Below are 17,149 nucleotides of genomic sequence, written 5' to 3'. Positions count from 1 at the left end.
GTAGGCAGACAGCAGCAAGTTGAGGGAGCTGACGAGCTGGCTCTGGATGGAGCTGAGCTTGGACGCGGGCTGCTTGATGGCGTTGGCCAGCTCGGGGTAGCCGTGCTCCAGGCACGTCCACTGCTCGTGAAGGAGCTCCTGGATCTTCTTCACGTACTGGCCGATGGAGGCGTCAGGAGGGGAGCCCCGCTGCTCCGTGCCGGGGGAGGAAGTGCCGGTGCCCACGCTGGATGGAGAGCCCCCCGGGCCGCCCGCCTCGGGGACCTGCTCCTCGATCTTGAGCTCTGTGCAGAGATAGCTGGGGCTGGGGGTCGGGGGGGAGACATCTGGCTCCTGAGGAGGGGGCGATGCCGGCCGGGGGCTGACAGGCGGACTGACCGGGACGCCCTTGTCGCACACAGCGCCACTCCGGCCCAGCCGGCGTTCCAGCTCCGCCACGGTGCCCACCAGCTCACGGATGCTCCGCTCTTTGCTCTGGAGCTCGTCTTCTTGCTGCCGAAGGAGGGCCCTGAGCTTGGCCAGCTCCTCTGTCCTTGCAGACAGCTGTCCTTCCAGGGCACTGACCCGCTGCTTCAGGGGGTCGGAGGGCCCCAGCCCCAAGCTCTCCTCGGGCACCCCAAGGCCCGAGCTGCGCATGTCCATTTCCACGGGGGGCGGAGGTGGGATTTCACTGATGTTCAGCTCCATTTCCGAGGGGAATTCATTCTCAGGGATGGGAGATGGCAGAGGCGGCGGGCTTGGGGTGGGGGTCCCAGGGGGGGTCCCCAGCTCAACTTCTGGTGCCTTTGGCTCTTCTTCCACACTCTCTAAGACCACAGGAAGGTCCTGGGGAAAGGGAGCCGGGCTCAGGGGACAGCTGTGGCTCTGGAGCCCTTTGTCCTGGTCCCCAAGTTCTGGCGTGTCCTGGACTAGGTCAGGGATTCCTGGCACCGGAGCTGCCAACTCCTCCATCTGGGGCTGTGAGGATGCCTGCAGGCCGGAGCTGTGGGGATCCGGAAAGTCCTCTACAGGGCCAAAGGCAGCCTCGGAGAGACCGTCTTCCTCTCGGGGCTGAGCCTCGGTGAGGCCGGGGCTAAGGCTCTGCTCATCTGAGAGCTTGTGCTGGAGGAGGGTCGCCGGCATGCTGGAGGCCCTGAGCAGCTGGGGCCTCCCCCTCCCACCGTCGAGCTCGGCCTCAGCACACGGGGGGGCCTCCGCTTGGCGAATGGTCTCGGCCAGTAGGGCTCTCCTCCTGTAGCTGATCTCAGCCCCTCCAGCCAAGGGCTGAGCAGGATCCCCGGGGGGTTCCTCCGACCCCAGGGAGGTCTTTCTGGGCAGGCCCGAGAATGCGGAGGTCCACGGTGGGTGGGGAGGAGCTGCGTGGGGCCTGGCCCCACTGTCAGGGAGGCTAAAGTTCCGAGGCAAAGTACTAAATTTGGGCTGCTTGGCTTTCCTGTGGATATGGATTCTCTTAATGGTATTTCCTTTCTCGATGTCGTCCACATACTTCAGAAAGTCCAGATCTAAGTGGAAGCCGTACGGCGTCTCCACAGAATAGGGGTGACTCTGGGGAGCCTCTTTTTCTCCGTCCCTTTGGGATGGCGCCTGGTCTCTGGCTGGAAAACAAGAAGACATATTTTCCTTTTTAAATCCCCCCAATTCTAGCCCGGTAGGACGAAGCCTCCCTCCCGACACTATCCTGCAAAACCCGGCAACGGCTCAAACATGCTGAAAGGCTGCTGGTCTTGTTGGCTTCGAGGCAACTCAAACTTATTAAATCAATTCATAATTAGGCAGTATCTGCAGGGACAGAGGAGAGAGAGCGCGAATGGCTCCCCATCTGCAGTATGTCACCGGAAGAGCTGGAGAGGAATCTGCCTAGATACGGCCGCAGAGCAACTCCACACGGCCTCGTTTTGTCAATGGGTTCGACTTGTGTAATTGTCAGGCTGAGATAGCCCAGGATTTGCCAAAATGGGCCACTAATTGGCAATTATATAAATGGAAGGCTTTAAAGGTTGAGCCACCAATTTGTCTGAGCAACTCTACAAAAAAGCCCGGCATTATTCAAATAAACACCAGTAAATCCGGCTGAGCCCAGAGACTTAAGTGATCTAGAATGTCATCATGTCGGCTTTCTCCCGTGGCCAGGGAGAACCAACTGGATTGAGGGATAGAGCCCCTGCTCGGTCGCCCTTCGCCGTTCCCTGGACCCCTTCCACCTGAAGGCTTTAGAATAAGCTAAGCTCTCCCATAGCTCTGGAAAAAAAGGAGGGGAGGCCATTTCCCCTGACTACGGAGAAGGCAAAAGGGCAAATTCATGTGATGGGGGACCCGTTGTACCTGGAAGTATTGACTGCTTTCTGTCAACTCAAGAACCTAAAGTGGTTCCCTTCCGTAGCCCCAGGGTCTAGTCAATAGAGGAAATTATAGCCCAGAGAAGAGAAAGCCTGGGATAGCTGACAAATGGTAGGCCAGCAGGGAGATGCTGAAGACTCCAATGGAGAGACCTCCCTGGCGTCCTCTCTTTGCTCATGAAGCCTGGCCTCCCCTAGCTTAATAAGCGCTTGATTGTGGACTGACTATTGCCAATAGCACAGATGTATAATACTTATGGTTGTCTTAGTTTGGGGGATCAGAGGATTAAGAACAGGAAGGGGCCTTAGAGGTCATCTATCCTGATTCCTCATTTTACAGCTGAGGAAACTGAGGCCCAGAGACTTGCCCAAATACAAGCAGCAGAGGCAGGATTTGAATCCAGGCCTTCTGGCAACAAATGTGACATGTTTCCCATTACGTCATGCTATAGCACACACTGCTCCAAACTAGTTGCCCTCTTCAGAACACCATGCTCATTCCATTCTCCATGATACTCTTCTCAAGTGGAAAGCCTTCTCACTTTCTCCTCCTGCCTTTGTCAAATGCATCTATCCAGTTCCAAGCCAACATCCATAAAATCCCAGCTGACATCACACCTCCCCCTTGGAGCCTTCTCAGAATACTCTTACCCTCCCTTTGCCTTCCTGGTGTACTTGGAGTCATTCATCTTTGCTTGTTCAGGAAGCCTTTAGTAAGCTATATCCCAGGCACTAGAGCTGCTACTACTACTACTACTACTACTACTACTACTACTACTACTACTACACACACACACACACACACACACACACACACACACACACACACACACACACACACACACGGGCAGCTAGCTGGTACAATACACAGAACATTGGTCCTGGAGTCAAGAAGATCTGAGTTCAAATCTGACCTCAGATGCTTAGTCACTAGCTGTATGACCCTGGGCAATTCACTTAATCCTGTTTGCCTCAGTTTCCTCAGCTGTCAAATAAACTAGAGAAGACAAAAGTCAAAGGGTCCCCCTCCTCCAGAACTGCACATTCTTCTGCTGGGCTAAGGAAGGGGATCCCAGCATGGACGCAAGTCAAATCACAACACATGGGGATGGAGCCAAGATGGCGGAGGAGCAGCACAGAAAGCTGGAGCCATTCTGAGAATCTGCTCAAGCCAACCTTAAAATATTGAAATACATGATGTGGAGTACTTCTGGCTGTGGATCAGGGAGATCTAAGAACTGGGGAGGAGTCAGGAAAGTGCTTTTGAGCTGAGCCTTGAAGGATCTAGATTAGCCCCTGAGTTTCTCTATTTCATGTATAATTGGCACAGTGGATAGAATGCTGGGCCTGGAGTCAGAAAGACTCATCTTTACGAATTCAAATCGAGTCTCAGACACCTCCTAGCTGAGTGACCCTGGGCAAGTCACTTAACCCCCATTGCCTAGCCCTAACCACTCTTCTGCCTTGGAACCAGTACACAGTATTCATTCTAAGGTGGAAGGTAAGAGTTAAAAAAAAAAAGTTCCATAAAACAATTGACAATTATGATCTCATTTTACCCTCACAATCACCTTAAGAGGTAGGTGCTGTTATTACCCCCATTTTACAGATGAGGAAACTGAGGCAGTTAGACTCCATGGACTCTCAGGTTCCCTCCAGCTCCTGTGTATTAATGAATCATTCTTCATCTTGGGCCCCTGGCACAGCTCACAGGCCCCTAAGCATGTTAGATGTTTCCTACATACTAACTGATGGGTTTTATTGCTTGGCTGCCAACTCTAGGAAAATGGGCTGCGGGGCGGGGAGGAAGTAACCCTTGGCAAAAACCACCTGCTTACAATGAGCTTCTCTATCCAGCTTCCCACGAGGCCCACCAAGAGAATGCCAGGAAAATCCCCGGCCTGAGAAATCCAGGAGTGGCTTCTTGGGGTGGCCTGGACCATATGGGCAGAGCCAGGGGGGGTCAGGAAAGGCTCTCCTTTGGGGTCCACAGCGTCTCCCCACTGGCCTAAAGTCCACTGGCTATTCCAGCCGCTCTCCTCTCTGGGCTGTAACTGCCTCATCTATAAAATGGGGACGAGAAAATATCCCTGAAGACGCTACCAACTCCAGTCTGGAGTCTCTTACGTGGGGGGGGGGGGGGGGGGAGAGCTAGCTGGTATAGTAGACAGAACATTGGGCCTGGAGTCAAGAAAATCCGAGTTCAAATCTGGCCTCAGACACATAGTCACTAGCTGTATGACCCTGGGCAAGTCACTTAATCCAGTGTGCCTCACCTGTCAAATAAACTAGAGAAGAGCATAGCAGAGTGCTCTAATACCTTTGCCAAGAAAACTCTAAATGGGGCCACAAAGAGTCAGGCAGGGCTGAAATGACTGATCAATAATGCATATATATGCACACATGTATATACTTATCACTAAGCATATACATGTGTGTCTACATATATACAATAATTATACATGTTATATATTGTGACTGGGTATATGTGCATAGTTCTAGCTATATATACTCATAAATATAATTGTATATTTATAGAGCCAAAATATGCAGTCATAAAATGTAGAATTTTACATATAATGTATGGAAAGAGAAAGACAGAGGCAGACAGAGAGAGACAGAGTCACAGAGAGAGGGAGGGAGGGAGAGAGAGAGGGAGAGAGGGAGGGGGAGAGATAAAGAAAGATGGAGGAAGAGAGAAGGAGAGAGAGAGAAAGGAAGAGGGAGAAGGAGAGAGAGTGAAAGGAAGAGAGAAGGAGAGAGAGTGAAGGAGAGAGGGAGACAGAGAAAGAGAGGGAGAGAGGGAGGGGGAGAAAGAAAGGGAGGGAGAGAGAAAAGAAGAGAGAGAAGGAGAGAGAGGTGAGGAGAGAGGGAGACAGAAAGAAAGGGAGAGAGAGAGAAAGAGGGAGGGAGAGAGAGGGAGAGAGAAAGAAAGATGAGGGAAAGAAGAGGGGGAGAGAGAAAGAAAGATGGAGGGAGAGAGGAGAGAGAGAAAGGAAGAGGGAGAAGGAGAGAGAGTGAAGGAGAGAGGGAGGGGGAGAGATAAAGAAAGATGGAGGGAGAGAGGAGAGAGAGAGAAAGGAAGAGGGAGAAGGAGAGAGAGTGAAGGAGAGAGGGAGGGGGAGAGATAAAGAAAGATGGAGGGAGAGAGGAGAGAGAGAGAAAGGAAGAGGGAGAAGGAGAGTGAAAGGAAGAGAGAAGGAGAGAGAGCAAAGGAGAAAGGGAGACAGAGAAAGAAAGGGAGAGAGAGAAGTAGAGAGAGAAAGGAAGAGAGAGAAGTAAAGGGAGAGAGGGAGAGAGGGAGGGGAGAAAGAAAGATGGAGAGAGGAGAGAGTGAGGGAGAGAGGGAGACAGAGAAAGGAAGAGAGAGAGAAAAAGGAGGGAGAGAGGAGAGAAAGGAAGGAAGAGGGAGAAGGAGAGAGAAAGGGAGAAAGAAAAGGAGAGAGAGTGAAGGAGAGAGGGAGACAGAAATAAAGGGGGAGAAGAGAGAGAGAAAGGAAGAGAGAGGAGAGAGAGCGAGGGAGACAGGGAGAGAGAGAGAGAGGGAGGGAGAAAGAAGGAGAGAGAGAGAGAGAGAGAATATATGTAGTATAATAAAAAAACATGTTAAATATAAAAGACATCACAAGATCATGGATAGAGAGATGGCTTCAGGACCAAGAAGAGGTGAGTTCAAATCCTGCCACTGACACAAACATGTTGCAGGACTCTGGCCAAGTCAACATCTCTGTGTCCAGGATAGCTCAAATACTATATACACTGTGGAAAGATACAGACTTGCAGGGGCCGAGGGAGAATCTTCCCTGGGATTTCCTCTCCTGATACAGTCACAGGTGACACTCCATGATTAAATGCATATATAACTTGTCTGCTGACATGAAGGGAAACCTCAGTGATGATTTTTGGGAATTTATTGAAAAAAAAATCACTGAAAAAGTCGGGGGATCACTTTGGTGGCCGACGCTCTGGCGCTGGGCTCCGGGCACTTCACTGGGGTGGTCCTGAGATGACTGTCTTCTGCCAGCTCGTACCGATTCTCTCCAGGGGGCAGGGCACGGCCTCAGCTCTGCTGGCACGGGGAGCAGCAGCCTGGGCAGGAGGGTCAGCCGTTCACTGGGTTTTTAAAGGAGCGCCACGATGCGCGTGCACAGTGATCTGTCGGATGGCAGTTACTCTGTATAAAGCTGGGAGGTGGCAGGAGATGATCGATATTGTTCGAGTTCCTTTCCTGCCTCTAACACGGTGGGGATGGTTGACCCTGGAGCAGTCACTGACCTCTGCTGGCCTGAGCATTCTAAGCCTAGGGCTGGGGAGGGCCCTTCCCTGGGACTTCTCCACGGATCCCGCCCCAGAATCACTGATCACCCGCCATGCTCCCAGCTCTGAGGGGCCAGCGGGCTTCTCTCTGTTCTCCAGCCAGAGGCGGTACTTCCTCAGCCCCATACTGAAAACACGTGTTGCCTGAAAAAAGGGAATTCCATGCAAGTGCCAAGAACTCAGTGCTGAGGCATCATCGCCGAGAGAGGAAAGCCGATCTTGAGAGCGTGTCCGATGGAGGACAGGCCTCCGGGGCCATCGTTCCTGCATTTGCTTTCAGAAATGTCATGATGACACATCAATATGGGGTTGTCTACTGTGTTCTTAAGAGAAACAAACCCTCCACAATTTAAAATCTTGGAGGGGGGGCGCAGCTGGGTGGCTCAGTGCGATGGCGATCCAGACCTGGAGAGGGGAGGTCCTGGGTTCAAATCTGAACTCAGACACTTCCCAGCTGTGTGACTCTGGGCAAGTCACTTAACCCCCATGGCTTAGCCCTTACCTCTCTTCTGTTTTGAAATTAATAAAAGGTAAGGGTTTACCGTGAACAAATAAAAAGAATTGCTACTAAGACAAAAGGTAAGAGCTTGGAAAATGAGGGAGGCTGGTGCTGAGGGGGCATGTTCATCACAGGACTGAGCAGCCTAGAAGAGTAGAAACAGAACTGTGTTTGGAGCTAGTCGGAGGACCTGGATTCAAATCCCGGCTTTGCCCTTTAGTCCCTGTGGGACTGTGAAGGAGTGGTTTTGCCCATCTGGGTTTTAGTATCCTCATAAAATAAGGGAATTAGACTCAATGTCCTTGAACCATCCATTGTTCCTCCTGGTGCTATTGCCTACCCCAATGGGAGTCAAAATAAGCTCAAAAGTATTCTCCATGGATAGAGCTACCCTATTTTTGTTCAGTCATTTCAGCGACCCTATTTCATCTTCATGGTCCCATTTGGGATTTTCAAGGCAGAAATACTAGAGTTTTTCACCATTTCTCTCTTTAGCTCACTTTTACATATCAGGAAACTGAGGCAAACAGGATAAAGTGACTTTCCCAGGGTCACCAGGCTAGTAAGTGTCTGAGGCTGATTTGAACCCATGAAGATGAGTCTTCCCAAGTCCAGGCTTGCCACTGTGCCCACTGGATGCCCAGTAAGCTACCCTTAGGGAGTGTCTGCTCCAACTGCCTCACTTTATAAATGGGAGAGTTTCGCTGTTCACCCAAGGTAGTAGCTCACAAGAAACAAAGCCAAGAGTCCCACTCAGCCGGGCTCCCTCTTACCAGTTTCCTCCTTTCATCATCGGCCTACGCTGTCCTTTTGGAGAGTTCGCTCCCCCCAGAGATCCTGGGATTGACAAACAGAACCCAAAGTTCTGACCCAGGTGGCAGAGCCTCGGCTAGAGGGGAAACTACTCTGCATTTTCTGATGGCCTCCGCCTGACAAAAGGAACCCAGGACCTTGGAGAGGGTCAAAAGCAGGAACTATTAGACATGAAAAAGAAAAAGTGGGGCCGATCCACAGGCGAGGGAGCCCAGAGACAAACAAGGCACGTGAGAGGCTCTCATGGCCCGAGAAGTCAGAAATGGGAGGTGAAAACTGCTCTGCTGCTCGCTCGGGCATTCTCTGTTGCTTTGCTGCTTTGTTTTAAAGCTGGCCGTCCAGCTACGGCTGCAGCTCTTCCTTCCCTGAATCCTCACTGGAATCTTGAATTCTCCCACACGAAATGAATACTGGGGCCGGTCGGCCCTCCCAAGCCTGGCCACACGGAGGCTCTTCTCATTGGTCTCTGTGCCTCCTTCCCTCTCCAATCTATTCCCCACACAGCCGCCAAAGGGATTTTATTAAAGCATGGACCCATGATCACCTTTTACTCCATAAACTCCAGTGGCTCCCTATGACCTCCCGGGACAAACAGAAGCTCCCGTCTGCGGCTCTAAGCCCTTCCAAATGTGGCCCTTTCCTTCTCTCCCAGTCTGCTTCCTGATTACCCTCCTCTACACACTCACCTACAATCTGGCTCTCCTGGCCTCCCTGCAATGCTTGAGGAACCAGCCCTGGTTGAGGCACAACTCACAGAGCTCAAAGGGTGCTGGGTGGAGGAACATGGCCTGTGGGACCCTGCGCAAGACACTGAACTCTTCCTGGGCTTCATTTTCCTCCTCTACCACATGAAGGAGACGGGCCTCTCCGGCCTTGCATTCGAAGGCTCTGATTCTGGGCCATCGGACCCAGAAGGGCAGGATGATGGGGACCCAGAGGCTACGGCCAGAGCTCATCAAGGAAACGGCCACAATCCAAGAGGCCTCGGCAGTGAGGGAGAAAAGGGGAAAGGATCTGGGGGGATTTTTTGTTTCAAAATGGATCTGAAAAACAGGCACTCGACAGGAAGCCAAAAAGATAAAAGAAGTGGTAACGGGAAGGTAAATGAAGCCTCTTTCTGGAAGAAGCCAAGAGAGGCTGGAACTTTGAATCCCGTGTCTGCATCTGCCCCAAAGGAAAGAGGAGAAACCTGAGGAGGAAGGAGAGACGGACTTTCCCCAGGCAGGCACCCCGGAAGAGTCAGAGGCTGCAGAATGCAGAAGGCCGAGGTGCCCGGCCAGACGGGAAGGGGATGAGCTGGCGAACTCTCGGGGCTGCTCCAAGGCTGCGTTGGGCCCACTTGGGATGGGGCGATTAGCGTTGGGAACAGAGGAAGAGCAGGTCTGGAGGTAAGTGGGGGAGGAACGCCTCCTATTTCCTGATCCAGAGGGTGGCCCTGGCCTTCCTCAGCATCTCAGAGCAGAAGGACACCAAATGAGGAGCCAGGACACCCCCGTTTTAACACTGCTCACCTCCTAAATAGTGGGATGAAAGGGAGAACCTTTCCCTCCCTGGGCTGTGGCTTCCTCACATCTCGAGGGTCCCTTCCAGCTCTAACACTCGCAAGTTCATGAGTCAGTATAGAGGATCACAGAGGCTCAAAGGCTATCCATTACAAACACCTTATTTTACTAATCAGGAAACTGAGGCACGGGATACACCTTGTCCAAGGGCACATACAGGATCCAGAGCTGGAAAGGACTTCAGAGACTACTTAGTCCAATCCAGTCATTCTGTGGATGAAACTGAGGCCAAGGTGAGAGGTGGGATGCGAACCTGGGTCTTCCTGACTCCAGATCTCTATCAAGCTCTCTAGGAACACCCTTAGCCGATGCTGAGCGGATACAAAAACACATAAGCTGCCCTTCTCTAAAGTGGTCTTAGTCATGGCTAGACTAACTCTTTGGAAATGGCGAGGCATCGGAAATGTAAAAATGGAGATTTTGAACCCCAGACTACAATTCCCAGAAGTCCTTGGTAGTTCCCAGAATTCCCTGAAATCTCACCGGAGGTCCTCACCTGGGCCGAGAGCAAAGGGGGCATTTAAACTGACTGTACCACATCTCTCGCTCTCTCTCAGCTTCCACTTCTGGGCACACTCGGCTCTCTACCTAGCAGGCAAGATATTGGTGGCACGTGCTTTCTTATTTTGTATTTTCTTTATTCCTAATCTTTAATAAACCTCTAAAAATATAATACTTTTAGCAGAGAAGCTAATTTTAACTGTTACAGAAAGACGTTGGCTTCCCTTAGAGAACTCTACATACTGATGGCAAGCCAGACGCTGTCCAGCAGCAGGCTGGCTCCTTTCATGGGGGAAGTGAGAAAACAAGCCGCCTACCCTCGGTCTTCTCCATCTTCAGGGCTCCGAAGGGCAGCCTCTCAGGGTCTCCTCATTAGATGAGTCCTCGGCGCGGTCACCAAGCTCTGAAAGCAACAAGACACAAGTCAGAGGGGTAGTCAATGGAGCCCCACTTGACGTTGGGGAAACAAAAGGCCCAGAAGCAATTGGCGGCCCATCTTCCATGGAAGGACGAAGGGCATCATCGCATCATCCTTGAAAGGATGCGTCCGATTCACCCAACCCTGAAGTACCATCTACCCATCATGCATCATGACGAACAACGAGGGGATGCAAAAGAACAACAAGCTCACATGGACGAGCTTTATGAAGTGCCGATCGTGTAGCGGGCACCAGGGACAAAAGACAAAATGAAACAGTCCTTGCCCTCAGGGAGCTTGCAGTCCACTGGGGAGACCCAACACGTTTGCCACCAAGAACATACACCCTCCATGAGAAATAATTCAGTTATTTCAGAGGATGAAAGAGTTAACACGGGGGGGGGGGGGGAGGCCTTATGGGGGCTGTGAGGGAGATGGCGCCCAAGGGTTCCCAGAGGTGTATTTGGGCACTGAGGAGGGAGGGAGGGAGGACCACACGTGGAAAGATATGGAGGTGGGAAACGCACGACCGCATGACAATTCTTTTTCTCTTCTGAATATTCTTTTTCTCTCTTACTAATGGGAAGTCCTGCAGCTAGCAAACCTTCAACATGCATTGTCTTTCCCCCAAGCCCAAGGATCTTCCCAATTTCTCTAGTATAGTCATCCTTCGACTCACCCAGATTCGCCACCCTCCTCCCTTCTCTGATCAAGAGCCAAATCTAGTCATCTCTGTCCAAAACACAACTGAACGAAAGATAAAGAGGCAGGAACAACCCTCCCTCTGCTGGCCCCCCTCCTGGAATTCTCTCCTTCCTTCAAATCCCAGCTAAAGTCCCAGCTTCCTCGGGAAAGTTTCCAGACACCCCTTCGTTCTAGGGCTTCCTCCCATAGGTTATCGCCCATCTCTAATCAGGAGGCTCCTCCTAGAACCTCCATGGAGGTTCCATTCTAGCTCTCTTTTATGCATCATCTTCTCCCATGAGAATATAAGCTTCTTTAGGGCAGGGACAGCTTTTCTATTTGCATTCGTCTCCTAGCCCTTGGTATGGCATCTGGCACACAGTAGGTGCTTAATAAATGTTGACCAACTAATCAAAAATGTTTGTGGCTTCTGCTGAATTGTTTAGACAGCTTTAAAAAAAACTAACTAAAACCAGAAATCAGAAAAAACCGCAGGATACAGAACTGAAATGCCTACCCAGCACCCGGCTTTGGAAATGCTCCTGGAGGCAGGGGATGCTAAGGGGTCTCCAGAGTTTACACTGGCATCTGCTTGATTCTACACTGGACTGCTCACCGCCTGAGTGATTCACATCTGACTCCTGAGGGGGCTCATTTCCTCAGATTTTGCATCCCAGCTGAGAAGTGGTTGGGGGAGAGTCAGGTTTGAGGCACACAGAAGAGAACAGCTTGTTCCCTCCCATGATGGCGAAGCTGGTCAGCAAAGGTGGAAACTGTCCTGGGTGTGGATTGAAGAAACCCAGAGGGGACTGGGAAGGCCCAGGGAGCACCCAGTTTACTGTAGCCTCGGGAGAGGCGGCTTCCCAGAGCAGGAAGGGGATCGTCCCGTGGGGCTCTGCTCTTCTCCTCTGGAGCAGCGCTTAGTCCTGGGAACCACCGTTTAGGGAGGACATCAATGAGGCGGAGAACAGCCACCGAAGGCTGACTGTGAGTCCATATCGTGCCCGTCGTCCAATGGCTGGCACCCTCCCTCCCTCTCTTAGAGTCAATGTTTACTTTGTATTCTATTGTGAACCTACCTGTAGATGTTCCTGTATGTCCCCCACTCGGCTTGGGGACCAACAAAAATTAAGTATTTCATGCTTGATTTGAACAAAAACCCTGGCCATGGAGTCAGAAGAGCTGAGTTCAGATTCTGCTTGGACACTATCTGTGTGATGTTAGGCAAGTCGCAGCCTCTGTGGGCATCAACTTCCTCATCCTTTTCCTTACAGGATGGAGGTGGGACTGGAGAGGGTCTGCATTTGCCTCCAACTTCAGGTCTGAGATCCCATCCCCTGCTCGGCCTTCTCTTCTCCAGGCTGAGCATTCCCATGGCCTCCCCTGATCCCAGGGCTTTGTTTTGCCCTGGCATCTATCATTCTCTGATGGCTTGGCGTGTGCCCCTCACCCCCCAAACATAACTGTGTCTGGGGCCTCCAGTGCCTGGGAGGACTCTAGGTCAATGGTCATGGGAACTCTGACTCCTGTGACAACGAGGAAGAGGAGGAAGAGGAAGATCATGTCAGTTTACAAAGTGATTTTGTCACAACAATCCTATCAATTGGGCAGGAATTGGTTCAGCTCCTGTGATTTATGGGTACAGGGAGCTCACCAATGAAGAAACTCCCTTGACCAGTGTACTGTCACTGAAATATATAGACTGAGGGTGACTTAGAACACGGAGAAATGAAGCATCCAAGGTAATAGGGCAGACGTCAAAAGTGAGATCTGAAATCAGGAATTTCTGGTCTGGATGCCAGGTGGCACAATGGAGAGTGCTGGACTGTTCCCTTCAATTTTACAGATAAAGAAACTGAGGCACAGTGAGATTAATTGGCTTGTCCAAGGTGATAGATGTCCATGTCAGGATGTGAATTTGAGTCTTCCCGAACCCCATCTGCTCTGCCTGCTTTCCAACACTATTTCCCCAGCTCCGTGATGTTTCTCTATACACATACTGGGCATTTAACATGGCGGAGGAGAGAAACCACTGGGCGCCACATCAGAGAGAAGACCCAGCTCCAATTTCCAGTTCTACGGGATCTTAAATATCCTGAATCTTTCTGAACTCTATTTCCCGCTTCTATAGAACGGGGGAGTGAGACTAGGTATCGAGGTCCCTTTTGGTGATGACATTCTGTGATTGATGAATACCCAATTGGAGATACCCAGAGTCAGCATTCCTGTTAACAAGGACACCTTCCCCGTGTCATAATGATGGGCTCACTGGCTACTCGCAAACTATCTACCCAGATAGGGAAATAAAAAACCAAATGGATACTTTTTAAAAGAGCCGAAAGGCAAACAGCTGCAAAATTTGCATTGCTATTTCAATTAGTGACATGATGGAGACCAGAGAATGCCAGTCCTGCAGAGCAAGTTCTGCTTGGGATGACTTTCACCTGCTGGGTTCAGAGCAGAGAAACTGAGCCTTGGAGGCCGGATGATATCCGCTATCATTTATATCGTCCTGGAGGCTGAATTCTCGAGTCTCAAGTCTTGACCATAAATTTCCCCCACAGTTCCAATCCATTCCCCATCCTCTTCCCGATCATAAACAATTCCATGCGGTCCCTCTTGCCACGGTCATCCTAGAAGTCGGCTGTTTATGATGGTAACCGCACACACGATGGACAAGCTGACTAGCGACGATTCCCCAGCAGTAGGAGGAAACGTGTTTGAGGAATTCCACCAAGCTCTTCCAACTCTAAATTCTAGGGTCTATGATTTCTGATCTCATGATTAGAACAGTGGACAAGCAGAAGGTGCAAGTGGTGGGAATGGAAGAGGGAAAAATAATGGACAGACCCTACAGCAGCATAGGAAATAGGAGGAGAGTAAACCAAAGACCAGAAAAGACAACTAGAAAGTCATTGGCTCTGATGAACAGGGAGGATAGACTAAAGCCCTCAGAAAGGACACTTTGGCTGATCATGGAATGGAGGAATGATTTGGTAGGGTTCCATTGGGAAGGCAAGGTTGGAAATCTCTCTAGAAGTTGGCAAATGAAAAGAGATTTAATTTGGAGTTATGGGATCATAGATTTAGATCTATAAGATCTTAGAATTCAACTTCAACACTCTCATTTTAGATGAGAGGAAACTAAGGCTTGGGGAGGGTTCATAATTTGCCCAAGATCACACAGAAAGTGTGGCCGAGTCAAGATTTGAACTCAGGTTCTGTGACTCCAAGGTCAGTGCTCTTTTGACTACACCATGCTATTTCACAGTCAGAACTCTTGGCTTTAAATTCCTGCTCTGCAAGGCTGAGCCAAGGTGGTGGAGTCAAAGGAGCCAGGGCCACCCAGTTCCTCCCACCATTGTTCCTATAATTCTAAGAAGAATGTCCAATTGGAAAATGACTAGAAAGTCAAAGGAGGAATTACAGAGCATCTTCTTTCCAGTTCCAAATAATGAATTCAAATCAATGGACAAATGTCCAGAGCAAGAACTCTGGAAAATGAATGAGCCAACATTTGAATCAGCAGCAAAAGGGGTCTCCAAGGGGGGCCAGAGCTCCCAGCTAGGTTGGTAGGGTGGGAACACAGACCTGATCCTACATTCAGTCCTTCAGCAGAGAGAGAAGGGTAAAAGAGGAGTCATTTTCTAGAAGAGCCTGGATCACAACGCGGCCCCCAAGCCTTCAGGTAGGGCAGATCACGGAAAGGAGGAGTCCACAAAAATGGATAAAGCACTATGACGCCACTGATGCCAATGATGCCCCAAGACAAGATACAAGAGAAGCGTCCAAAATACCCATCAACAAAGAACCCAAGAGAATGACAGCTCGCCCAAAACAAACCAAAAGAAGCCCACAAGTAGAATTCCTAAAAGAAAAGTGTTTCAAGAAAGACTTGAAATTATGTTGCAAATGAAATGCAACAGAGGAAAGAAACAGAGGGGGAAAGAAAGGAGTGATGGAGGAGATACCTGGAAAGAGAATGATCTGCTTTACCCTGGAGGTACAGAGCTTGACCCACACAACCAAACAGAAGTTAACGATGCTGGAGACAAGAAGGAATATCAAAACAAAGCCCACAAGTTGAAAAATAGAAGAAAAGGTAAGTTCTCTCAGTTGTGGACAGTTGTGAAACACTACAGAATTCTGGTCAACACAATGATCAATCACTCTTCCGGAGGGCTAATCGGGAAAAATACACCTTCCTCCTGACAGAGGGGAGAAGGACCAATAAGCAGGAGGCCCATGTTTGTTTGTTTTTTTTACCATGACTGAGATAGGAATTTGGTTTCCTTAACTATATTTATTTGTTACAAATGCTTTCTTTTTCTTTCTTTTTTTTCCCCCTAGAAGGTAGGGAAGGATAGGAATAGGGATAAAAAACTTAATTGTTGAAAAAATATATTTTTTTAAGTCCCAGCTCTGCTCCTTACTATTTGGTGACCTTGGACGTGTCATTTGCCATCTTGAAGCCTCGGTTTCCTCAACTATAAGATGAAAGGATCCTGCTTGAAATCCTATGAACTGGACCCCACACTGAGCATTACTGAAGCTCTGTAATAAATCTTCTCTGAGCTGATGTGTGTGTTATCAGTAAACAAAGCCTCTGTCATCGCTGTCTCTGTATCTGTGGTATCTAACAAGGTTTTGCATGGGACAATCCTTCCTAAATGTTAGCTGAATAAATGAACAACTGCATGATTTATGTGTCCACTCCGGAATTCTTTACTGAGTGTTTGCTGGGCAGAAAGCCTTGTGAGAGGGAGCAGGGCTACAAAGGGAGTAACGATAATTCCTTTTTCTATCATCCTTTAAGGCTTACAACATGCTTGTTATTCACTTTCCCTGAGGAGAAATGAAAAAAGGGTCACTGATTGGAGAAGAAATCTAGGAAATGATCTTGTCCGACTCCTTCGTTTTACAAATAATGATAATAATAATAGCTAGCGTTTACATGGCACTTTAAAGTCTACAAAGCCCTTCACATGTTATCTTCCAACAATCCTAGGTGACTATCATCCCCATTTTACAGATGAGGTTGATACAGGCTAAGTGATTTGCCCAGGGTGGGAGATAAGAATCGAACACGTCTTTCCTCCAAGGCTGATACTCTATCTACTATTCCACTGAGTTACCAAATAAGGCACCAAGGAACTCATAGAGCCGAAATTTGAACTCAGATCCTCCAGTATTCATTTCACCACAAAACCAGTTTTCAGTTGAAATAGCTTCTTAGAGCTTAAACCTGGCCCCCACATGTATCCCTTCTCCTTGGCTCTCTCCTAAGCTCTACAGCCACGAGAGCTGGCCAGGGATACCCTGCCAAACCTGTGAGAAGCTTTCACATTTCATCTTTGAGTGTGGGCCCAGTGGGAGCATCTTTCTGGGAGAGCCCCAGCTGTTGTCCCCCAAAATGGCCATGTTTGTACAGCAAACATCCTGTGACAAATGCCTTCCTCATTTGGGGCCCCAAAGCTACCACCCCTGGGCTTCAAAGTGGGGGTGGTTGGGAGAAAAGAGAATTCATTTTGCCTTGGACATGTTGGCTTTGAAATAGCTCCATGAAGAAATGATGAATGGGATGATTTCAGAAAGCTGGAAAGAGCTACGTGAACTGATGCAGAGTGAAATCTGCAGAACCGGGACAACACAGTGCACAGTAAGAGCCATAATGTGGACTGATCAACTGGGAAAGACGTGGCTCCTCTCAGCAATGCAGTGAGCCATGACAAAGGATGCTCTCCACCTCCTGAGAAAGAACTGCTGGAGTCAGAATGCAGATCAAAGCATACGACTTTCCACTATCATTTATCTGGGTTTTTATCTTGGGGTTTGGGTTTACAAAATCATTCTCATACAGGAATGAACAATATGGAAATATGTTTTGCACGATAATACACATATAACTCAGATCAAATGACTTGCCAGTTCCAGGATGGGGGACGAATGGGAGACAGGCAATTTGGACCATATAACTGGAGAATTTAGGTGGAAATTTGTTATTACATGTAATTGATAA

At 49.5% G+C, this 17,149-nt stretch overlaps 1 protein-coding gene across 1 annotated transcript in view; it reads right to left on the bottom strand.

The window, feature by feature from the left end:
• Positions 1-17,149, bottom strand: part of KANK4 (KN motif and ankyrin repeat domains 4) — a 120,130-nt gene that overhangs the window by 23,809 nt on the left and 79,172 nt on the right. Inside the window, exons 2-3 of the mRNA XM_056814119.1 lie at positions 10,346-10,431; positions 1-1,595 (exon numbers count right to left, since the gene is read on the bottom strand). The exon at positions 1-1,595 is cut by the window's left edge and continues 55 nt beyond it. Coding sequence (XP_056670097.1) covers positions 1-1,595; positions 10,346-10,361 — 1,611 coding nt within the window. The 5' untranslated portion in view covers positions 10,362-10,431. The remainder of the gene's footprint in view (positions 1,596-10,345; positions 10,432-17,149) is intronic.

The sequence above is a fragment of the Monodelphis domestica genome, chromosome 2, assembly GCF_027887165.1.
Source record: "Monodelphis domestica isolate mMonDom1 chromosome 2, mMonDom1.pri, whole genome shotgun sequence".
Classification (NCBI taxonomy): domain Eukaryota; kingdom Metazoa; phylum Chordata; class Mammalia; order Didelphimorphia; family Didelphidae; genus Monodelphis; species Monodelphis domestica.
The sequence above is the reverse complement of the archived record's forward strand: the minus strand, read 5'-3'. Positions and strand labels throughout refer to the sequence as shown.